This window comes from Myxocyprinus asiaticus, chromosome 39, assembly GCF_019703515.2.
Source record: "Myxocyprinus asiaticus isolate MX2 ecotype Aquarium Trade chromosome 39, UBuf_Myxa_2, whole genome shotgun sequence".
Classification (NCBI taxonomy): domain Eukaryota; kingdom Metazoa; phylum Chordata; class Actinopteri; order Cypriniformes; family Catostomidae; genus Myxocyprinus; species Myxocyprinus asiaticus.
The window spans coordinates 10,450,846-10,476,674 of NC_059382.1; the positions used below are offsets into that span (position 1 = coordinate 10,450,846).

The following is a 25,829-nucleotide window of genomic DNA, read 5'->3' on the forward strand; positions in this document are numbered from 1 at the left end:
GTACCAACTTCTTGAGGTATCACCCTGGGATGCTTTTTAAACAGTATTGAAGGAGTTCCCATCTATATGCTGGGCACTTAGTGGCTGCTTTTTTTAATTATTCAGTCCAAGTCATCCATTTCAAAACTTTTTTGTTTTTTAAATAAAATTTTAGTTTTGTAATTAAATATATTAATATGTTGGCACAATTATATTTTTTGTATACAAAACTAATTTCAAACATTTAAGCTTACGCCTTCAGATCAAAAAGTTTTTAAGATCATGTGAAACTTTTCAGGCAAGTGACCCCAAACTTTTGAACGGTAGTGTATATAAAAAAGAAATGGCGGTGCGGACGGATGCAGCGGCTACTCCGGGTCCTAAAAACGGTGTTTCTATGTCTTTGAGTCTCTTCCCTTCATCATCAAACTGCTTTACTTCAATGCTCAAACATCAGGAAACCACTTTACAACATGTCTACGGTCGCCAGTGCCTTCTGGAAGTCAGTAGTGTATGTAATTCTAACCCTTTGCCGGTGACTACATAGAAGCTACGGAGCCTTTGCCAACTGCGGAAGCCAGACCCTGAGACAGCGGCCTCGCCCACTGGTGCTGCCTGCACTAGGAGGCGTCGCAAGCGGTGTGAGAGAGGACGGAAACGTGGCAAGTGTGGAGGTATACGAGCTAGGCTAAAGGCTAACCCCACCAGACCGGCACTTCCAACACTTCTGCTCTCAAATGTATGCTCACTGGACAATAAACTGGATGATATTCGACACCGTCAATCTACACTATGTGAGATGAAGGATTGCTGTGTGTTCGTTTTCACCGAAACATGGCTAAACAACAACATCCCGGACTCCACCATTCAGCTGCATGGGCTAACCTGCTACTGAGCAGACAGGGACACAACGCTGTCTGGTAAGACTCGCGGAGGTGTCCTGTGTGTATACATTAACAAAGAATGGTGTAACAATGCTGTGGTAGTCTCCAAACACTGTACATCGCTGGTGGAGTTCATGTTTATGAAATGTCGCCCCTTCTATCTACCGAGGGAGTTCACAGCCATTGTTATTGTGGCTGTGAATATTCCCCCTTGTGTCAACTCCAGGGATGCTCTTTGCGAACTGTACAGCTCTATCAGTGAGCAACAAACAAACAACCCTGATGGCTTTTTCATTGTATCTGGTGACTTCAACCATGCAAATTTAAAGACAGTCTTGCCGAAGTTCTACCAACATGTGAACTTTGCAACAAGGGAAAACAACACACTGGACTTGGTTTACACAACTGGAAAAAATGCATACAAGGCTGTCCCGCACCTCCACCTTGGGCACTCATTTCACATCTCTGTTATGCTAATCCCAGCATACAGACCACTTCTGAAACTCACCAAACCAGTTCAAAAATGGATCACAGTATGGCCAGAGGATGCTATCTCAACACTCCAGGACTGCTTCCAGGACACAGACTGGAACATGTTCAAGATGGAAGCCACCTACAATGATCACACAGACCTGCAAGAGTACACTGAAACAGTGACTGCCTACATCAGAAAGTGCATTGATGATGTGACAATCACCAAGACCATCACCACACGTGCCAACCAGAAGCCATGGCTGACAGCAGAGGTCCGTGGGCTGCTAAAGACCCAGAATGATGCATTCAGATCAGGAGATAAAGCAGCCCTCAATACAGTGAGAGCCAATCTGTCCTGTGGCATCAAGAAGGCAAAACAGTTGCATGCACAAAAAACCAACAACCACTTCACAGACAGCAGAGACACACAGAGCCTATGGCCAGCCTTTCAGACCATCACTGACTACAAGCCCCTGCCACAGGCCTGTGATGATGACACATCCCTCCCCAGTGCACTCAACCACTTCTATGCACAGTTTGAAATGCAGAATGACACACTAGCACAGAAAATACTCACACCTCCCAATGACCAGGTGCTTTGCCTCTCTGCAGCCGACATGAGAAAAACCCTATCTAGGATTAACCCATGCAAGGTCGCGGGTCCCAACAACATACCTGGCTGTGTACTGAGAGATTGTGCTGAACAGCTGACAGATGTCCTAACAGACATCTTTAACACCTCGCTGACCCAGGCAGTCGTCCCCACGTGTCTCAAGTCCACCACCATCATACCGGTACCGAAGAAGTCATCTGTGACCTGCCTGAATGACTACCACCCCATTGCACTGACACCAATCATGATGAAGTGCTTTGAGAGGTTAGACATGCATCACATTAGGTCCAGTCTCCATAACACACTTAACCCGTTCCAGTTGCATACCATCCAAACCGCTCTACAGACGATGCAATATCCTCCTCCCTCCACCTGGCCCTGAATCACCTAGAACACAAAGACTCATATATAAGAATGCTGTTTATTGACTTCAGTTCGGCATTCAATACAGTAATCCCACAACAGCTCATCAATAAGCTGAACTTGCTGGGCCTCAACACCTCCCTCTGTAATTGGATCCTGGACTTTTTAACAAAAAGACCTCAGTCAGTCCGGGTTGGCCGCAACACCTCCAGCACTACCACACTGAGCACAGGTGGCCCCCAAGGCTGTGTGCTCAGTCCGCTGCTCTTCACTCTGCTGACACATGACTGCACTGCCAAGTTCAGCTCAAACCACATCATTAAGTTTGCAGATGACACAACTGTGGTAGGCCTCATCAGCAACAATGATGAAACACTCTACAGAGAGGAAGTGGCACAACTACTTGAATGGTATGGTGATAACAACCTGTCCCTTCATGTGGGGAAGACAAAGGAGGTTGTGATGGATTTCAGGAGAAACTCTGTTGACCACCTCCCACTGACCATCAACGGCGTGACCGTGGAGAGAGTCAGCAGCATTAAATTCCTGGGGTTGCACATCACTGAGGATCTCTCCTGGACCACCAACACAATATCAAAATCCAAGAGGGCCCAGCAGCGCCTCCACTTCTTGCAGCAGCTGAAAAGAGCGAGTCTCCCTCCACCCATCCTCACCACATTCTACAGGGGCACCATTGAGAGTGTGTTGACCAACTGCATCACTGTCTGGTATGGGAACTGCAGTGCCGCAGACCGCAAAAACACTACAGCGAACAGTAAATACAGCCGCAAAGATCATCGGTGTCCCTCTCCCCTCTATCATGGACATTTTCCTTGCACGGTGCTCGAGCAAAGCCACCAGTATTGTGAAGGACACCATCCATCCCTCCCACAGTCTCTTCCAGCTCCTACCGGAGCATCCGAGCCCGCTCTACCAGACTGCTCAACAGCTTATTCCCCCAGGCTGTGAGAGCCCTCAACACCAATCACCCCTTACCCTTCTGACCCCCCCACCACCTCCTGAATCAGAAACATTTCAACACCCCCCCCCCACCTAAATAGACATGTAAACTCTTGCTGCTATTCTACAAGGTCTGTTCCTTTAAGAACTGTTTACAATTCTTATGTGCAATACTGTGAGGGTGTTCTCTTCTCTCTCTCTCAGTTTTATACACACTGGTCACTTTAACATCTTCGCTGCTCACCAGGGAAACACTTATGTTTACATCTATATACATTTCCTGTGTATATTAAATATTAATGTCCTCATGCCCATAATGTCCTGTACTGTTTGCCCTGAATGTTTTCTTTGCACTGTTTTCTGTACTGTTACACTATGTGTGTTAATTGTCTGTAAAGAATATGTTGAAAGTATATGTAAAGTACATGTATATTATATAAGCTAGATAGGTCTATGTGTAACGTCTATATATGTAGCACCGTGGTCCTGCGAGGCACGACATTTCGTTCCCTTGTGTATATATATATATATATATACTGCCGTCCAAAAGTTTGGAATAATGTAAATTTTGCTCTTATGGAAAGAAATTGGTACTTTTATTCACCAAAGTGGCATTCAATTGATCACAATGTATAGTCAGGATATTAATAACTTGAAAAATTACTATTACAATTTGAATTTTTTTTTTCATAACTTCTTAAACTACTTCAGAGTTCTCATCAAAAATCCATTCAAGTGCAGCAATGACAGCTTTGCAGATCCTTGGCATTCTAGCTGTCAGTTTGTCCAGATACTCAGGTGTCTTGTCAGGCACTTCTCATGCACCTTACTGTCTAGCTGATCCCACAAAAGTTCAATGGGTTTAAGACTCATAACACTCTTTTCCAATTATCTGTTGTCCAAAGTCTGTGTTTCTTTGCCCACTCTAACCTTTTCTTTTTGTTTTTCTGTTTCATAAGTGGCTTTTTCTTTGTAACTCTTCCCATAAGGCCTGCACCCCTGAGTCTTCTCTTTACTGTTGTACATGAAACTGGTGTTGACGGGTAGAATTCAATGAAGCTGTCAGCTGAGGACACATGAGGTGTCTATTTCTCAAATCAGAGATTCTGATGTACTTCTCCTCTTGTTTAGTTGTACATCTGGCCTTCCACATCTCTTTCTGTCCTTTGTCTTTGAAGACTGTAGTGTACACCCTTTGTATGAATTCTTCAGTTTTTTGACAATTTCAAGCATTGTATAGCCTTCATTCCTCAAAACAATGATTGACTGATGAGTTTCTAGAGAAACTGTTTCTTTTTTGCCATTTTTGACCTAATATTGACCTTAAGACATGCCAGTCTATTACATACTGTTGCAACTCAAAAACAAACAAAAAGACAATTTTAAGCTTCATTTAACGAACCAAATAGCTTTATATATATTTTTTTTCCAATTCATCCAGAGAAGCTTTTGTAAAATGTGGTTAATTTACATGGACTTACCCTATAAATTTTAACCAAAATTTTGATGTTGATTTAAAAAAAAAAAAAAATGTTAAGCATCAACTACCCATTTAAATATGTATCAGTTTCAGTATTTGCAATATGTATCAGTTTCAGTATTTAAAGGCTCAACCCATATTATTTCGAGGGATGACATCATCTGCTACTACATTTTAAAGGAGAATTTCAGGAAGGTTTGCCAAGCATGGATCATTTAATCAATAATTAAACCTTTCAGACTTCACGGTGCATTTATGAATTAAAGAAACTCATTTTGCATGCATTATTAGATGTTAAGAATTATAAGTCAGACATTTTTTAGAACATAAATCCCATCCAAAAGTTTGACATTTAGCCATTACAGAATTTGAAGTGCTTCAGAGAAGAGAGGCTGTTACAAATTGTTTGTTTTATGAAGGCAGTTTCTCAACATCCGTGTATGTGAGAGAGAGAGGGAGAGAGAGAGAGAAGGAGGGATAGATGGAGAGAATTCCAAGGCTGAATGAATTCCAGTGTGTTTGTTTATTCTAGACATTGTGCAGGATTTTGTAGAGTGCTTTAACTGCAGAGGATGGTCTTCCCAGTGCAGTATGGACGTACAGGGTGTAAATCAGGTCAGACATGGTTAAGCCATACTAGTTTAGTTGTTGTCTTTAGTTGAGGCCTTTCAGATTGCCTTACACACAGAAACACTACAACACTGCTGCATCTTACTCCTATAACAATATAGTTTTATACACAAATATAAATTCACACATTATCCTTTAAAAATATATTTTACACATGAACATACTACTACTACTACTATACACACACACACACTAAAATACACATATAACGCATGAACACTTCAACATGAAATGGTATTCACAACCCGTTTTAGAATCAGAATCAGAATGAGCTTTATTGCCAAGTATGCTTACACACACAAAGAATTTGTCATGGTGACAGAAGCTTCCAGTGCAAGAGAATGCAACATATATACATACATACAAACATATATATTTAAATATATATCAGAATCAGAATCAGCTTTATTGCCAAGTATGCTTACACATACAAGGAATTTGTCTTGGTGACAGGAGCTTCCAGTGTACAACAATACAAAAACAATACAATAACAGCAGCAAGACATAGATAATAATAAAAAATAAAAAATAGTTATACACACGTACATACACACACATACATACACACATACACATACATAGTGCAATCTAATACAAATCTGTTATCTGTTATGTACAGTGCAAATACAAATCTGTTATGTACAGTGCAAATATATACATTATATACACTATATACATATAGTGACATTAAAAAAATAAGATATAACAGATAAAAAAGAGAAATATACAATAGCGCAATAATGTTGTTAGAATATTTTATATACAGATATACAGTTATCTGTAGGGGGAAATTGATGCCTAAGGATTTGAAATCAAATGTTCATCAAGCACATATGGTGTCCACAAACTTTTGGCCATATAGTGTATATGTTCTGTATTTCTAAATTCAGAGCACCAGCTACACAAACGACCGCATGGTTTCCACAAAGTCCCAACTCAAGAGAATCTGGGGATAGTAATATTATGTGACAGACAAACCTCAAGAAAATCCACTTGTTTCTCTTCAGTGACGCTCAAGTTGTTCTAACAGGGGCAGAATGGCCATAAGGAGAACCGGGACTTTTCCTGGTGGGCTGGCCGCGTAACGGGGCCGAATGGGCGGTGATAAGCTGAAAAGGACAGCGACAACCCCCCCACCGGTTAAAGGAAAATGTCCTAAATATAGCTGGTTTGATACATAAATTATGTCCGCAGAACAATCAAAAATTAGATGTTGATGTGTTGAATGCATGTCAAAATGGTTCATACTCAAATATTAAATCTTCCTGAATGTTTTTCCTCTATGTGTTTCCTTAGCCAATTGGAGCGCTGAATCCAAAGCGCGCTGTGTTCTATGCGGATCGCTATGAATCATGGGATGAGGAAACTCCACCGTGCCACTACACAACTCACTATTCCACTGCTGCCTCTACCCTCCATTGGCTTGTCAGAATAGTAAGTCTCTAGATTGGATGGTTGCAAGGAATTTGATGCCTAAAACATCTTATAAGTACCAAGATTTACAGCATAAGTATCTCTTCAGCTGTTTCAACAGCAAGTAGCTACTGGCTCGTGTTGTGTCTTATGTATATACAGTCAGGGTTGGGGAGTAACGAAATACATGTAAGAGGAATACTTATTTAAAATACAAAATGTATTCCACTACAGTTACAGTTTAAATCATTGGTAATTAGAATACAGTTACATTCAAAAAAGTATTTTGATTACTGAAGAGATTACTTTGCATTTTATTGTCATTTATTTCATTTAATATTTAGTCCTTTCAGATGGAAAACATTTATTCATATAAATGATGCAATCCAAAGTGCATTTGAATAGTGGTGAAACACTTTCTTATGATGTGTTACATTCATACGAGCAGACAGAGAAGTCAATTTTAAGTAAGTTTGGAGCATAAGAAATGGAAATAAACCTTGTGTAAATTATCAGCTTTACGCTAAGCTAAAATGCTATTTCTAGCCATTTTAAATGCATGTTACCAGGTACGATCATATTTTTTATCTGGAAAATTCATGTTAGATCATAATTTCTTTTTTTCTAGTAAGACCTTTAATATTAGGCCAAAAATTTTATTCTTGATAATAATTTTTGTATTGTTTTAGTGTAGAAATATCAGAAAATCCTTTAAAAAAAAGATCAATTTGATTCATCTTGTTTTAGAAACAACACTGCATAAGATATTTATGTTTTTCAGAGAATGTATTTTTAACGTGCATTTTGTTTTATAGTCAAAACAAGTGAAAAAATTTACCAGTGCTGAAGAAGTAATCCAAAGTATTTAGAATAAGTGACCTTGAGTAATCTAACGGAATACATTACAAATTACATGTTACAGCATGTATTCTGTAATCTGTAGTGGAATACATTTCAAAAGTAACCCTCCCAACACTGTATACAAATGTACTCATTTTTTTAACCACTCCACAGATTTTATATTAGCAAACTATAGTTTTGGCAAAATAAATTGACATCTACTTTGTGCATGACACAAGTAATTTTTCCAACAACTGTTTACAGACAATTGTTTCACTTTTAATTGACTATATCACAATTCCAGTGGGTCAGAAGTTTGCATACACTAAGTTAACTGTGCCTTTAAGCAGCTTGGAAAATTCCAGAAAATGATGTCAAGTCTTTAGACAGTTAGCCAGTTAGCTTCTGATAGGAGGTGCACTGAATTGGAGGTGTACCTGTGGATGAATTTTAAGACCTACCTTCAAACTCAGTGCCTCTTTGCTTGACATCATGGGAAAATCAAAAGAAATCACCTCAGAAAAACAATTGTGGACCTCCACAAGTCTGGTTCATCCTTGGGAGCAATTTCCAAATGCCTGAAGATACCAAATTCATCTGTACAAACAATAGTATGCAAGTATAAACACCAAGGGACCATGCAGCCATCATACCGCTCAGGAAGGAGATGCATTCTCCTAGAGATTAATGTAGTTTGGTGCAAAAAAGTGCAAATAATTCCCAGAACAACAGCAAAGGACCTTGTGAAGATGCAGGAGGAAACAGGTAGACAGGTATCTATATCCACATTAAAACGAGTCCTATATCGACATAACCTGAAAGGCTGCACAGCAAGGAAGAAGCCACTACTCCAAAACTGCCAGAAAAAAGCCAGACTACAGTTTTCAAGTGCACATGGGGAAAAGATCTTACTTTTAGGAGAAATATCCTCTGGTCTGATGAAACAAAAATTGAACTTTTTGGCCATAATGACCATCGTTATGTTTGGAGGAAAAAGGGTGAGGCTTGCAAGCTGAAGAACATCATCCCAAAGGTGGAGCATGGGGTGGCAGCATCATGTTGTGGGGGTGCATTGCTGCAGGGGGGACTGGTGCACTTCACAAAATAGATGGCATCATGAGGAAGGAAAATTATGTGGATATATTGAAGCAACATCTCAAGACATCAGCCAGGAAGTTAAAACTTGGTCACAGATGGGTCTTCCAAATGGACAATGACCCCAAGCATAACTCCAAAGTTGTGGCAAAATTGCTTAAGGACAACAAAGTCGAGGTATTGGAGTGGCCATCACAAAGCCCTAACCTCAATCCGATAGAAAATTTGTGGGCAAGACTGAAAAAGCGTGTGTGAGCAAGGAGGCCAACAAACCTGACTCAGTTACACCAGTTCTGTCTGGAGGAATGGGCCAAAATTCCAGCAACTTATTGTGAGAAGCTTGTGGAATGCTACCCAAAATGTTTGACCCAAGTTAAACAATTTAAAGGCAATGATACCAAATACTAACAAAGTGTATGTGATTAAAGAAATAAAAGCTAAAATAAATAATTCTCTCTACTACTATTCTGACATTTCACATTCTTAAAATAAAGTAGTGATCCTAACTGACCTAAGACTGGAAATGTTTTCTATGATTAAATGTCAGGAATTGTGAAAAAATGTCTTGGTTACTTTCGTAACCTCGGATCCCTGATGGAGGGAATGAGAAGTTGTGTCGATGTAGTGACACTAGGGGTCATTCTTGGGAGCCCCAAACACCTCTGATCTTTGAGAAAAGGCCAATGGGAATTGGCGAGTGGAATTTGCATGCCACTCCCCCGGACATACAGGTATAAAAGGAGTTGGCTCGCAACCACTCATTCAGGTTTTGTGCTGAGGAGCCGAGACAAGGTTCCGGCTATTTCAGCAGGTAGTTCAGTGTTGTGGCAAGAGGGACACAATGTCTCGTTCCCTCCATCAGGGAACGGAGGTTACAAAAGTAACCAAGATGCTCCCTATCTGTCCCTCACTCGACGTTGTGTTGATGTAGTGACACTAGGGGTCCCTATACGAAATGCCACAAGGACTGAACTGTGTTATGTAGACTGGTGGTGCGAGATGGGCAGACCGCTGTGTGCCTCGTAGCCAGTGCACCAGGCCGTCACATAACTTCCCCCAACGCTCCTATGAACGTCGAACGTTCCCCTGTATCTTGGGGACAAGTCAACTGCCCAAAAAAATGGGGACAGGCTAGCCCAGCCTCTTCTCTTCTAGCTCTTCTCCCCGTTTTTCTCCCCAAAAGAGTGGAAATCATTAACCGACCAGTGTCCGCGTCAGGGGGGTGTCACTCCCAAGGGGAAGAGACCGCGGAGACCACACCCCACCTGAAGGGGGGGGGGTATTTGAGTGGGAATACGTCACATGGTCTTTCTGAGTTATGTCGGAAATATGTCATGTGGAAAAGTCCCATGGTAGGTCCTACCCAAGGGGGGAGGAACTCTACAGACACGGTGACCAGGGGCAGAGTCCCTCTGCCCAAGGAAGACGCAGTTTAACAAAAGGGAAACAATTTTACGGAAGATACATCTCACGGGGTTACTTACAGGGAGCCAGCGCATGTGGAGCACCTACCCCAGTACTGGGCCTAGTTAGCAAATGTACTGGGCTGCCAGGGAGTTTCTCCGCAAACCCATCTGCCACAGGGCTAAGGAGGAAGTCATCCAGGATCCACAACTTTGTGAACATGACTGGGAGTCAAACGCACGTCTTCACCTCGGGGAGGGGAAAGGCGCTATGCACAAGTGGTACACCCAGCCAGCTGTCCCAGAACGTACCTGCTCGTACCTGACAACACACGGGACGAGACCGGCTCAACCCGGAGATTGTAAAATCTCGCAAAGGTGTTGGGTGTTGCCCAGCCCGCTGCTCTGCAGATGTCTGCTAAAGAGGTGCCATTGGTCAGGGCCCAGGAGGCCGCCACACTCCTAGTAGATTGGGTTCACAGCCCCAAGGGGGACGGCACGCCCTGGGCGTGATATGCCATCGCGATGGTGTCAATGACCTAGTGGGCGATCCTCTGTTTGGAGACAGCACTCCCTTTCCGCTGTCCCCCAAAGCAGACAAAGAGCTGCTCAGAGCTTCTAAAGCTCTGCGTGCGATCCAAATAGATATGCAAAGCACAGCAAGGCCAAGGCTAGGTCTGCCTCCTCCAGGGGCAGCGCTTGTAGGTTCACCACCTGATCCCTAAACGGGGTCATGGGAACCTTGGGCACATAGCCCGGTCGGGGTCTCAGGATCACGTGAGAGTAGCCCAGACCAAACTCCAGGCACGTTTCGCTGACAGAGAACGCCTGCAGATCCCCTACCCTCTTGATGGATGTGAGCACTGCCAGGAGGGCAGTCTTCAAGGAGAATGCCTTTAGCTCAACTGACTCCAGGGGCTCAAAGGGGGCTCCCCGCAGGTCCTGCAGGACCACGGAGAGATCCCATGAGGGAAGAGCGTGAGGTCCGAAAAAGTCTGGGTGGGCCAGTAGGGTGCTAATAGGACGACCTGCTCCTCATCCTCCCTGACCTTGCACAGGGTCTGTGCGAGTAGGCTCACTGGGGGAAATGCATACTTGCGTAGTCCCGGGGGCCAGCTGTGTGCCAGTGTGTCAGGGCATACCATAGCGGGCAGTGGGAGGATTCCCGGGAAGTGAACAGGTCTACCTGCGCTTGACCAAATCGACTCCAAATCAGCTGGACCACCTGGGGGTGGAGTCTCCACTCTCCCCTGAGCGTAACCTGTTGTGACAGCACATCTGCCACGGTGTTGAGGTCACCCGGGATGTGAGTGGCTCGCAATACTTGAGGCACTGCTGACTCCAAAGGAGTTGATGGCAGGCGAGTTGCGACAGGCAACGGGAGTGTAGGCCACCTTGGCGGTTGATGTACGCTACCGTTGCCGTGTTGTCCGTCCGGACCAACACATGCTTGCCCTGGATCAATGGCCGGAGCCTCCGCAGGGCGAGCAGCACTGCCAGCAACTCGAGGCAGTTTATGTGCCAATGCAGTCATGATGACGATACGCCTGGAGACCTGCTCTAGGGGAACTCCAGCCCATAGAAACGCCAGGACCGACCAAGGGCTGAAGAGGCGGCGACAGATCAGTGTGATGACCACATGACGACCCCTTGGGCATGCGGTGAAATCAAAGAAAAAGGAAACAAAAGATTCTCCTCCCGGCCCTCCACCGGGGGATGGAGTGGTCTGTCCACCAGCTCCAGAGCAGCAGGTCTCCTCGTCCCTGGGTCGCCCCTCTCAGGGGCGCTTTGAAGCCTTCCTCGGGTTCTTGGCGGCCAGCTGGTTGGTGTCTGCTTCCTGCGGGTGGCTCCACGCCAGGGCCGAGCTGCAGGGGCGGGCTGCGACGGAGCTGGTGCTGTTGCCACAGGAGGACGCCCTTGGCGACGAACAGACAGGGTGCGGCGTCTTGAACCGGGCTGGGGCAGGATGTGCTGAATAGCCTCTGTCTGCTGTTTCACTGCCGAAAACTGCTGGGCAAAGTCCTCGACGGTGTCGCCGAACAGGCCAACCTGGGAGATGGGGGCATCAAGGTACCGTGCCTTGTCAGCCTCCCTCATCTCGACCAGGTTGCGCCAAAGGTGGCGCTCCTGGACCACCAGGGTGGACATCGCCTGCCCGAGAGACCGCGCCATGACCTTCGTTGCCCAGAGAGCGTGGTCAGTCACCAAGCGCAGCTCCTGTATCAGTCCCGGGTCAGAACTACCCTTGTGCAGTTCCTTTAGCACCTTGGCTTGGTGTACTTGCAGGAGAGCCATGGCGTGCAGGGCGGAGGCGGCCTGTCCATCGGCACTGTAGGCCTTAGTCGCGAGAGACAACGTTAGCCTACAGGCCCTGGACGGGAGTTTCGGGCGGCCCGCACCTGGTGGCAGTGCTCTGCGGGCACAGGTGCACCACAATCACCTTATCCACCTAGGGAATCGCCGAATACCCCCTGGCAGCCCCACCATCAAGGGTAGTGAGAGCGGGGGAGCTGAAAGACTGGGATTGGGCAGTGAAAGGTGCCCTCCACGACCTTGTCAGCTCCTCATGCACCTCCAGGAAGAAAGGGACCGGGGTGGGGCGTGGCCGTGAGCGGCGCTCTGGGCCCAGGAACCAATCATAGAGCCGCAATGGTTCAGGGGAGAGTGGAGGATTCCACTCTAGCCTGACGTTCGCAGCTGCCCGGGCAAGCATGTCAGTCAGCTCCGCATCGGTCTGCGACTGAGCGACCATACCCGAAGGTGGTAGCCCAGCCGAGGCCTCAGCGTCGGACTGGACAATCCCGCTCTCCGATGCTGCTATTGACAGTTCATCCTCTTCGCGAGCCCCGAATGAGAATGCGAACTCACCCTGAGATGAGCCGGCAGTCTCATCCCAGAACCCGACTGGGGCAGACGAGTGTGCTGGGGAATGGGAGGTCCGTGGGGGTTTTCCCGGCTGAGGTGCTCCCATTGAGGTCCCCAGTTCACCCTCAGTGCTAGCCGACACGGCCTCATACCCGTAGGTAGAAGGACCGAGGCGGGGAGACGCTGGGGTGGCTTTCCCTCTTATGAAAGAAAGCCGCAACCACAACGTTGCCATAGTCGTACTCGCAATGAGGACATGACCCATCCACGAACGATGTCTCCGCGTGGGCGGCGCCCAAACACGTAAGGCAGCAATCGTGGCCATCAGAAGCGGAGAGGTAATGACTGAAACCAGGAATTATACACAAACAGAAAGTCATCTTTAAAAAGACGCTCCCATAAGTGTCACTCTTTTAGTTGAAGAAAATATACTCTTTTAGGGAAAGAATATACTCTCTTAGCCTGCCGAAGCGCCCAAGGGCGTTCTCTGCACTCCACCGGTGCAGAGGGGGTGAAGCCGCTGAAATGCACCGTAAATCCAGCAGATGAGGTGAATGACCTTGATGGATGAATTCAGCTCAATGAATAGAACCGCTCGGCTCCAAAGAGAAAATCTGAATGAGTGGTTGCGAGCCAGCTCCTTTTATACCCGTATGTCTGGGGGAGTGGCATGTAAATTCCACTCGCCAATTCCCATTGGCCTTTTCTCAAAGATCAGAGGTGTTTGGGGCTCCCAAGAGTGACCCCTAGACCCCTAGACACAACGTCGAGTGAGTGACAGATAGAGTTTAAATGTATTTGGCTAAGGTGTATGTAAATTTATGACTTCAACTGTATATATATATATAAAGCTGTCAATTTAATGTGTTAATTTAGTACGATTCATTATCAAAAAAATAACACGTGAAAAAATGCCCCCTGACACGTACGTAAATTCTGTAATAAAAGTACAGATTTTCCAACCATATCAGCAATTCAAGCTTGAAGTACATCTGTTTAACGAGCCGCGCCAATAGGTGGCAGCGTGCCTCAACAAACCTCACAAGCAGCACAGCCACAGAATGAGAACCGCTCAAGCACACCATGTGGGCGAATCACAACAGAATACAGGAATCCTGAGACACGATTTTCAAAGTTTCCAGTACTTTTAACTTGACACAGCATCATATATATATATACACACACCACACACACACACACAGGTGGCCAAAAGTTTGGAATAATGTACAGATTTTGCTCTTATGGAAAGAAATTTCTTAATACTTTTATTAACCAAAGTGGCATTCAGCTGATCCCAATGTATAGTCAGGACATTAATAACGTGAAAAATTACTATTACAAATTGAAAAAAAATGTCAGAACTTCTTAAACTACTTCAGAGTTCTCATCAAAAATCCTTCACGTGCAGCAATGACAGCTTTGCAGATCCTTGGCATTCTAACTGTCAGTTTGTCCAGATACTCAGGTAACATTTCACCCCATGCTTCCTGTAGCACTTGCCATAGATGTGGCTGTCTTGTCTCACGCACCTTACAGTCTAGCTGATCCCACAAAAGCTCAGTGTGGTTAAGATCCATAACACTCTTTTCCAATTATCTGTTGTTCAATGTCTGTGTTTCTTTGCCCTCTCTAACCTTTTATTTTTTTTTTTTCTGTTTCAAAAGTGGCTTTTTCTTTGCAATTCTTCCCATAAGGCCTGCACCCCTGAGTCTTCTCTTTACTGTTGTACATGAAACTTGTGTTGAGTGGGTAGAATTCAATGAAGCTGTCAGCTGAGGACATGTGAGTCGTCTATTTCTCAAACTAGAGACTCTGATGTACTTATCCTCTTGTTTAATTGTACATCTGAGCCTTCCACATTTCTTTCTGTCCTTGTTAGAGCCAGTTTTCCTCTGTCGTTGAAGACTGTAGTGTACACTTTTGTATGAAATTTTAAGTTTTTTGGCAATTTCAAGTATTATATAGCCTTCATTCCTCAAAACAATGATTGACTGATGAGTTTCTAGAGAAAGCTGTTTCTTTTTTGCCATTTTTGATCTAATATTGACCTTAAGACATGCCAGTCTTGCATACTGTGGCAACTCAAAAACAACCACAAAGACAATATTAAGCTTCATTTAATGAGCCAAATAGCTTTAAACTGTGTTTGATATAATGGCAAGTGATTTTCTAGTTCCAAATTAGCAATTTATCATGATTTCTCAAGGATAAGGTGTTGGAGTGATGGCTGCTGGAAATGGGGCCTGTCTAGATTTGATCAAAAATTACTTTTTTTCAAATAGTGATGGTGCTGTTTTTTTACATCAGTAATGTCCTGACTATACTTTGTGATCAGCTGAATGCCCCTTTGGTGAATTAAGTACCAATTTTCTTCCGAAACAGCAAAATCTGTACATTATTACAAACTTGTTTGCTGCTAGTGTGTGTGTGTGTGTGTGTATATATATATATATATATATAATTATTTATATAAATTATCTTTATTTGGGGGCCTTTCTTAGCAATAATGATGTATGCGATTAATTGCAATTAATTTGATTAATTAATCAGTATGTCATGCAATTAATTAGATCAAAATTTTGTATCGTTTGACAGACCTAATATTTGTAATTCTTTTTCATCAAATTTTTATTTATTTTTTTATTTTATTTTTTAATGTATCAATCTTTACTTTGGAAGTGATGCTGTCATATGTGTGTATTTTGATAAGCAGTGTCATAAAACATTCCAATACACAGCAATAACTCAGAACCCTGTTAGTGGATCAAATCAGCATTGATCTAAATAATGTGCACGTAATGTGCGTCCCTTCACCGCAGAACATGACTAAAACTCAACATCTCAATTCGCAAAGTGTTATGTTCTGCTACAGAGCATTGGTGAGTGGATTTCACAGGCTAGTAAACAGGCATATGTGAGAGAGAAGTCAAAAAGCTCTGTGTAATAATTTACAGGCTGGCACGTGACAACTTTATGCTTCTCAGACAGCACACTGAGCGCTGAGAAACATGTCCATCATTGTCTCTCACTAACGTCCTCACTTGCCCTGAGTGTGTTGTAGGTACTGGTCTGAAATCAGTGGTGTGTGATCACTAGTGGAATGAAATAGGAACAGAGAAGGTAAAAAAAGAAGAAGAAGGAATTCAAATTGTTCCTGGAGTTTAGAGGAGGAGAATAGGTTAGAATATCTCCCTGGTTGCCAGAATTTGTGTGCTGGCTTGAAAAAGCCAACACACTTCTACACTTATTAGGGTTTTTCTAAAATCCCTAAACCAAGACCAACATTTCTGACCGTAACTTCTCCTAGACCTTTCAAGCCACATCCACAAAACTTAGCACAGCTCTTCAGTCTGTAATACATTTAGTGTGCTATGACATTTCTAACTGATCCAACTTACGACTTTCTCATAATAGATGATCAAAAAATTATAATAATAATCCCATAGACTTACATTACCAGAATGTTTAAATGGGCAATGAAATGTTCATAATTTTCATTAAATTTATCTATCTAGTATGGGGTGTAATGGCTCAAATTTCTCATGGTTCGGTTTGTATCACGGTTTTAGGGTCACGGTTTCGGTATGGTTCAGTATTTGCCATGTTCAGAAAAAAAAATATATTACTCCAAGATCCAAAGTAAGAATACTTTATTTGGTAACAAACACTTCAACGGGTTTGCCCTTAATAAAAATTATTGTTTTACAGTAACCATAGTTTAACTATAGTTACAATATAGCCTATAGTATAATCATGGTTACTATATGGAAACTACAGTAGGCTATTACTGTTGTAAAACCATGGTTAATTGTATCAAAACCATGATTTCTGCAAAGAAAACCATGTTGACAGCAGTCATGGTTACTATAATATTACTATAGTAAAGCCATGGTTAATTTTCGTTAGGGTTTTTAACTAAAAAAATCCTTTTCTCTAATTGATAAATCAACATTTTAACTTAATACCTGCACTATTACGCTATACATGCATCGACATAAAGTGCATTTCAAACTCTACTGCACATATATTCAATATTCGGAAGCTGTAGGCCTACATCACTCTAGAAGAAACTTTGCTATTAAAATGGATATGAGGGAGGTTGTGACGTGGCTCGAGTGTTTTAACCATATGCGGTAATCACACATCTTCGTCAGCGGAGTAGGGAAACATATCTCGTAAGGCTCGTCACCTGGCTCATAATTATTTCTAACACCTGTCTCTCATTAAAGTGATAGCGGAGGAAGGCTTAAAAGGACGCCGAAGCATCAGAGAGGGGGTTCGTCAAGCACGACAGCCCGTACCCAGAGAGAGAGAGAGATTGTGTTTATGTTTATGTTTATAGTGTTTTCATTTATTTACGTTTTCTCTATTATCGATGGTTACCATCGATTGTGTGGTTCCAAATAAAAGGACTGACCTTGAACATGCTTCGTTGTCTCCTGACTCCTCCATTGCCCCGAACTAAGAACTTGTTACAAAAACTTAGTAATTGGCTCTTCCTAGGCATCCCATTTCGTGGATGATGATGATTTGGAAGGGTCCCCTAACAGCTCTTACACCATGCTTGACTTGAAACTGTAGACACCATCATCTTTTCCTCTGGCTGATCCAGAGGAGAGATACATGTCATCTTCTTGTGCTGCCAGTAGAGACTGATGACCCTGAATCTGTCAATTAGAGCCAGAGCTCAGCTTATAATTAACTCTGCCTCGGGCACTGTTACAGAAAATGAGAGGACAAAAAAAATAAAAATCTTCCACAACTCTTCATAATCTGACAGACGAATTCCTACATTGAGATGTTTGTGCAAACTGAATGGTTCCCAGAGCAATCGAGAGCAACACATAAGGAAATTGAATCCAATTACCATAGGAATTAATCTAATTGAATTTACGTTTATTCTTCGGCTGTTTGGGTTGCTGAATATGTAAGTGATGTGGATTTGTCGAAACAAGTGCCTAATTAGCAGTCAGAGTAAACAACCTGAGAAAATCATGCAATATCTCTATGATTATTTTCACTCTTTAGGAAAGATGTTTGTGAGCTTATTTGGTCAATAAAAGTGTCAGTGAAGTGTGACAATGTTGTTGTGTGTCTACTCAATTACAGGAGCCCTTCACCACATTCTTCCTCGATGCCAACGGTAACAAGTTTGATCACCCAAACCACACTTTCTCTGGTGTCGCCCGCTCATGGAGGCACTGCCAACGTGACACTGCGGATGTGAAGGTAAAATCAGATATCCAAATCAGTTTTTGCATTTTCATTGCATTGCAATGTCTTAACAGGTTTGATGCTATTGAACACTAGTCATTAGTGCCTGACTATTGTGAAAAAAGGGCTCTATTTTTATGACCGCAACGACCGTGCGCAATGTCTTATCTAATTTTCTTGAGGCCGCTAATTCTAAGCGCAATTTTCGTGCCAGCGCAAACCACAGGTGGGAGTGAGTGGGAGTGTTTGCACTATCTGTGGATGTATTCTTGCAAACTGTGGGTGTATAATATGTTAACAAAGAGGAGCAAAGTGCAATTTGCAATTTTCCTGAGAAAGAGGTCATTGCGCTAAGACGTTTCAGGACCACGTCTGTTTTCAGCGCAAAGTCTAAACTCAGTTCCTGCATTTGCAGTTTGGAGATTCCACCAACAGGTAGTAAAAAAGTTCTTGACCAAACTCTGAAAATATAGTGAAACATTAAATTAATTAATATTAATTTTTTTTTTTTTCACCTGTTGCCGAAGAGTGATTTTTAAGTCACTGCAAAAGAGGCCGGTGAAAGAAGTTAATGTTAAAATGTTTGGATTTTACAGGAAGTGGTTATATAGGATTTTTTTGTTACCACTTTGTTACTTTTATTATATTTTTGTTTTATTTGAAGTGTAATTTGAATTTAGAAATTTTAGATATTTTTGGTTTTATTTTTGTGTGTTTTTCAATAAATGAATGTAATTTTTTAAAGCAAAATCGACTGGTACAAGTGAAGTGCGTGCAAAAATCCACAACCTAACCTGAAAGGCTGAGACTATCACTGTTAATACTATCCATATTTTATTTATTTTTTTACTTGATCAATATGTTTAATCATACTTACACGCTCTATGATTTTTATAGAACCTACAGTACATCCAAATCCTGAACCACATTTTAAATACGTATAAAAGGAGCATGTCACTGTCATAAAAATTTGCCTGACATTCAACAAGGACTCGGTTAATGCACAAAAGAAAGTTTCTGTTCTTCTAATTTATTGCATACAGCCCAGTAACACTACTAAATTCTAACGAATGTGCTGTCTTTTGTTTATATCACTGGTGCTTGAAAAGTAATGGACTTGTAATAGGACGCAGACAGAGCAATAACCAGAGAATAATCTAAAAATTACGTTGATATTGACCCAGCCCATTAGCGCTTTGTGCACGCAATTTCGCCAAAGCCACTTGTGCCTAGACTTAGTGCATGCTTGAACGAAAATACCAAACTTAATGGCCATGCCCATTAACCTGTTAATTTGCTCATATGACTTATTGCATAGTGTTGCATTTAGCACTAGCACTCTTAAAATAGGATCCAAAGACTTTGTTTCTCTGTTCGTTCAGTCTTTCAACACAAATGACAATCATCTATTTTCAAGACCAAAAAATAAATAAATTGCCTTAACCTGATATTCAGATTCAGGTGTTTCTTCAAAATAAAATCTCATAAAACACACTTTTCACATGCATTGTATTTTAATTTGTTAACTAACATTGTCCAACAGCATATGTACAGGCATCAAAGGAGAATTCCGTCATTTTTATGAAACAATATGAACATTTCCAGCACACATCAATTTTAGCACATCTCACATTATGCTTTGTGTTTGGTCGGATTCTGTGGTGGAAATGACTGTCATGGAAATTATTAAATTTTTATAATTGTGAGAATAAAATGGCTGACTCCTTTGTCTTGCAGTGACTAATACAGTATCTAGTATTTTATGCATCCTAAATACAATTAAATAACATTTTCACACTTTTTGCTAAATTACAGCTTGAATGGAAATGATTAATAAAAGAAAATATATCATTCACAAGTGTTTACTTTGATTTTCCATTCTTTTTTATACAACATCACATTTCTCATATTTTTTCTCAAGTATGCTTTTTATTGAGACTTGTGTCTCCTTGGTAACTAAGTACACCAACCTCATTAGTGGCAAATTTGTTGGTCATTGTGGAAATTATGTAAATCATTTTCACACAATAAACATTTGAATGGTTTAAATGATTATTCCACCCTTTGTTTACATTATCAACATTTTTTAAATGTTAGAATTTTTTTTTTTATTATGGATTGTTGTATTTAAAGATAGAAAGTAGAAAAACAATACAATCTAAAAGGGCTTTTTCAGTATTTCAGTTACAGCAAGAGCTGATTTTTATTTTGTATGAACAGCATGATTTTTTAGTACAAAAGACATTGTTTTGTATTATATTTTAGACATCACAGGCATTTTGCTCATTCCTTTATTTACAAAAATAATGTTAGCCAAAAGAATAGGGCTGATGGCACAAATCTGAGCGTCAGAAGTACGTTAAATATTTTCTTTGGTTTTGCATTCTTAGTATGGAATTACTTACACTGCATTTTTTTTTTTTTTTTTTTTTTTTTTTTTTAAAGGGTAAAAAATTAAAATCTGTACATAAAAGACATTTGAGTAGAAAAAATAATGATGGCATTGAAAAAAATTATATTACGCTAAAACCTCTGGGACACAAAAGTGCCTGTAATTGAAAAACCCATTGTTCTGATTTGCACCACAGTTTCTGTTGCTTCTCATGAGCAGCAGTGTTGTTGTTGTTGTTGTTTCTTGTTATATGAGGAAATTTCTGATTTTTTATTTATTTATTTATTTATTTTTAAACTGTTAAAGTAAAATATTGCACAACATGCACATATTTCAAACTTCATCATCCTAATGGTTGTTCCCTGTTGCCTTCATTCCATTTGAGGACTGTTCTGCAGCTCAGCAAGCACACTCGAGCTGACCTAAAAGTGTCATACTTTTCCAGCACACTTCATGATGGGTTAGCTTCGCCCCAGGCAATTAATAAAGAATTAATGACAAAAGCTATTTAAAATGTAGTCTTTTATGTAAAGGCAGGGCTTTTTACTACCCCAGGCTGGGGAACAGCATCCAATAACACAAGGTGCAGGCGATATGCACAGATACGGGGTATCTAGATATGTTAGCAAAAACAGGCTACTCTGAACAGCTCCTCTGTCTGCATGGATCCATGTTCAACACCTTAAATGATCACTAATCTGTTAGGACAGAAAATAGGGATTTTTCAGTATTTGCTTGAGGAGCAAGAGTTGATTTTTATTATATATGAGCAGCATAATTTTAATGATAAAAGATCTTGTTTTGTATTGCTTTTTAAAGGCATAACAGGCATTTTGCACACCACATTCTATTTGAGTGTAATGTAATGGAGGAGAGCTGATGGCACAATTCTGAGCATCAAAGCATGTAAGATGTTTTCTTTTGTATGACTTAGTATGGAACAACTTATAGTATGCATTTTACACTGTATGCATACACACAAATGCACATAGGGTGCTTACAATACACAGGTCATCTAATACAAACTTTATGGAATATAAATCTGTGGTGGTGAGGACCTGTGGTGTTTTAGTCCTATTAAAGCCTATTCACACTAAATCAAAATTTTTGTACAAAAACATGCAAGACAAACCTTTAAAGGGATAGTTCACCCAAAAAATGAAAATTCCATAATCATTTACTCACCCTCATGTTGTTCTAAATGTGTATTTCCTCTGTGGAACACAAAAGGAGATGTAGGCAGAAAGTTAGCCTCAGTCACCATTAACTTTCATTGTATTGAAAAAAGATGCTATGAAAAGTGACTGAGGCTAACATTCTGCCTAATATCTCCTTTTGTGCTCCACAGAGGAAAGAGAGTTATACAGGCTTGGAACAACATTAGGGTGAGTTAATGATGAGAATTTTCATTTTTGGGTGAAATGTCCCTTTAAAGCATCTCTGTTAACTCTATTATTAAGAGTCTGAAATATAAAATGTGATAATCTGTCATTTTTGTCAGTCTGAATTATTATTATTATTTTAATTGATTGAATGCCAAAATACACAAATTTGGCATGGAACTCCGTGTTGGTGGTAAAAACGTTTGCGGAAATTGGAAAAGTTTGTGCTGTTTAGTCACATCATACTTGGTGCAAATGGGCCTTAAATGTGCTGCTTATTTACAGAACTTTATTCTGCATCATCTCACCCTAAACCTCTTCATTATCCACAGTTCTCTCCTCTGCAATGATCCCTTGCAGCAGGAGAGAGTTAAATAAGGGCATTTCATTTGAATCAAGGGTTACTGGCTACCTTTTGCTGTCTCCAGACCACTGCCTCAGCAAATGCTTTGTCTTGTGAAGGTCATTATTTCCTCCATCATTATCAATTATAGATAGATCTATAGATATTTTAATCCCATAGATGTTTAGATATTCCATGTCTGTATAAAAACGAGTTGTGATATCAAATTAGTTGTGAAATCAAAATGTGCTTTCAAGCTTATCTAAACAGTCATTCACAAATGCTAGTCATCCCTGGTCAGCTGCTGAGAGCAAGAGAGTAACTTTCCCTCAAATCGTCAACAGTTTCTCAATAATCTGTTGGTGGGGCTCCGTCTAAACAAGTGGGATGAGGCTGTCTCGCCCGTTGACAGCTCTCCATGAGGGTGTCATTAGGCCGAACGGTGTAAAGCTGCAGAGTCTTGAGTGTGATTGACTTGTCAGCCCATTATGAGGCTGTAGAGGAATGATTGGCTCATGAGCAAGTGGGTTGGGGACGTGGATCACAGTCCAAACCACTAGTGATGGAGTAAATGTCCGCAAAGTTTAGAAACCACTCCGCTGGCATGGATGGAGCTCCGTCCATCTTTGACTGTTGCCCCCAAGATTGAGTTTCTTTTCTGATGGGGCCTTGGCTTGGATTTTAGAGCCATCATGGGATTGTAACAGAAATAAATGTCTCTGTGCATGTGGATTGCTAAAAAAGAAAGAGGATATTTTTTTTTTTAAGGTATCTTAAGATATGCCAGTGACTAACATACCTAAGGTTGCCGACCCCTGTACTGCAATGTACTTTTAATGTTCTTTTAAGTACATAAAATTTATTGATTTAAAATGTACATTCAAAATAATGCTCTTGAGTTGACATTAAAACTAAGTGCACTTTTTTAAAGTGTGCTTAAGTTTTTTAAGAAACATACTCCCGTGTATCCCCTTAAAGTACACCAGAGTATACTCTTAATTCATTTTAATTATATTGCCTGAAAGCATACTTAAAAAAAATAAATAATAATAATTCTGATAGAATTTCAAGAACACAATTAGTGCACTTAAGTTTACTAGTTCTTCTTCTTCTTTTTATTTTTATTTTACAAGGGTAGTTCACCTAAAAATAAAAATTATGTCATTATTTACTCAACCATTTGTCTTTGGCAGCCCATATTAATTTCTTTCTTCTGTGGAACATAAAATGAGATATTTATAGTGGAATGTCCAAGCTGATATTTTCCATAGAATTACACTGAATGTTGGCCACGACTGTCAAACAAGATTTTCAGTGAATTCCTGTAACAACTTAAATGTGGCTGATCCTCACACAAAGCTTTCAAATGTTTTTAGTAAACATCTACATGTCCCATAGACGAAAGAAAGTCACACAAGTTTTGAATGCCATTAGGGTAAATAAATGACAAAATTTTTATTTTTGGTTGAACTATCCCCTTAATCTCTACTCTTTAAAGTTGTCTAGTGCAAGGTATATTTGAGATATTCTGACAGATTTAAGTGTTGAGATTTTACTGCCATAAAAGTGAGACCTAGAGACTATTTTTAAACACTTACTATACTATACCACCAGGAGCTATACACTTTCAAAATGGAACTGTGTTTTTTATTGTAGACATATGTTGCCTTGTGACCCCTCATGTGAAAGCTTTTATGAGCCGTTGTTAAACCGTTCAGTATTTCAAAAGAAGGTAGAGGAAAAATTTAAAACAACTTCCTCTTTAACAGTGTTGAGGGAAAAACAGTTGACCTGTCAGTGTGTGAGGGTAAAATAAGGTCTTAAATTATTTTAAATGGTTTTTAAAGCTTTTCAAAGGCAAGAGCGCTTGAGTATGGAGATAGAATTGTTTCTAATTCAGAGACAAATGGAAAGAGATTCACAAATAGAAAGTTGGTTCACAAATAAATTGAATGAGATCCACAAATATATGTTAGGAGTTTGTGAATTCACATATAAATAAAATGAGATATGCAAATAAAAAAATATTTACAAATATATATTTTTAACTCACTCTGACCAGCATTCATTTGTGAATCATACACATTTATTTGTGGATCGCTTGCTGTGCATTTGTGGATGGCAGAATTCTGAAACTTTTCTTGCGCGGGAGCTGCAGGCAATCCACAAATAGGTGGACTCCACCCATTGTCTACTCAAGCCGATCAGATAATGGCCACATTACTCAGACCAGTCATAGCACTCATTCTATCTTCAACCAATCATACTTAATTTTACTATCAGGGCAGGACCAGAGTCACAGCGCTCTCATGAGCATGGAATCAAGCGCATACAGATATGCTCCAAGGCCGCAAGGGAGGAGGGATGCGCTGTCGCAGAGTCCTCGCTGCTGCCATCAACCAGGGGAGCAGCCGCGGCCACCTGTCTGGGGACGGAGGTGTCGCTGTTGGCCGGCGAGAGCCGGAGGAACCGCTGCCATCTGCTGGGGGAGGAGCAAGCTGGTGTCCGCCAGAGGGCGGAGGAGCAGTTGAGGACCAGGCGACAGTGTGTCCGGGAGCCGGCGAGCAAGTTCTTCTCTCTCTCTCTCTCTGCCTCACTCTTTCACTCTCCCCTGTCCCTCCCCTCATCTCTCCCAGGGCTCCAAAAGGTGGGGAAGACCTGCCGGCAGGCACTGCTGGAAGGGCAATGCCCCCCCCCCTCCAGTAAAGGAGGTGAGGGGAGTGCGTCATGCCGGGGCCCCAGCCTGAGTCGGGCGATGGAGGAGTGTGATGAGGAGGAGGGCAGGGCCAGGCTGTGAGGACACACGGCCAGCCCTGGATCGAGCTAATCAGCTGGGAGGGGGATAAAGACGAGCCGGAGGCGCCAGTTCGAGAGAGAGAGAGAGAAGAGAGAGAAGAACTTGCTCGCCGGCTCCTGGATGCGCTGTCGCCCAGTCCTCAACCGCTCCTCCGCCCTCTGGCGGACGCCAGCTCGCTCCTCCCCCGGCGGATGGCAGCATGTCCTCTGGCTCCTGGCAGACAGAACCGCTCCTCCCCTTCTTCGGCAGATGGCAGCAGTTCCTCCGGGTCTTGGTGGCCGGCAGCGACCCCTCCGTCCCCAGGCAGATGGCCGCGGCTGCTCCCCTGGCGGATGGCAGCAGCGAGGACTCCGCGACTGCGCATCCCTCCTCCCTCCCTGGTTTCGGCACTGTAACAGTTCAAGGATGGGCAAGGAGGAGGCGGGAACCAGCTAAACAGTCAACGACGTTTTAATGTCAAACTTAAAACAAACAAACACAGACACACATGCAATGCGGCCGCGTGCATCTCTCTCGAACTGGCACCGCTGGCTCGTCTTTATCCCTGTCCCGGCTGATTAGCCCGATCCAGGGCCGGCCGTGTGTCCTCATGGCCTGGCCCCGCCCCCCTCCTCGTCACAGTGTAGTGTCTTGTTAAATGTGGATAGCTGAAAATTCCCCATTTGTAGAGGGTCCTAATCATTAGCTTTATAGCTAACCTGG

At 42.0% G+C, this 25,829-nt stretch overlaps 1 protein-coding gene across 2 annotated transcripts in view; it reads left to right on the top strand.

Moving 5' to 3' along the window:
- Positions 1-25,829, top strand: part of LOC127430095 (neurobeachin-like) — a 401,279-nt gene that overhangs the window by 323,160 nt on the left and 52,290 nt on the right. For both annotated transcript variants that reach the window (XM_051679563.1, XM_051679564.1), the window contains exons 45-46: positions 6,680-6,817; positions 18,109-18,228. In XM_051679563.1, the coding sequence (XP_051535523.1) occupies positions 6,680-6,817; positions 18,109-18,228 (258 nt within the window). The remainder of the gene's footprint in view (positions 1-6,679; positions 6,818-18,108; positions 18,229-25,829) is intronic.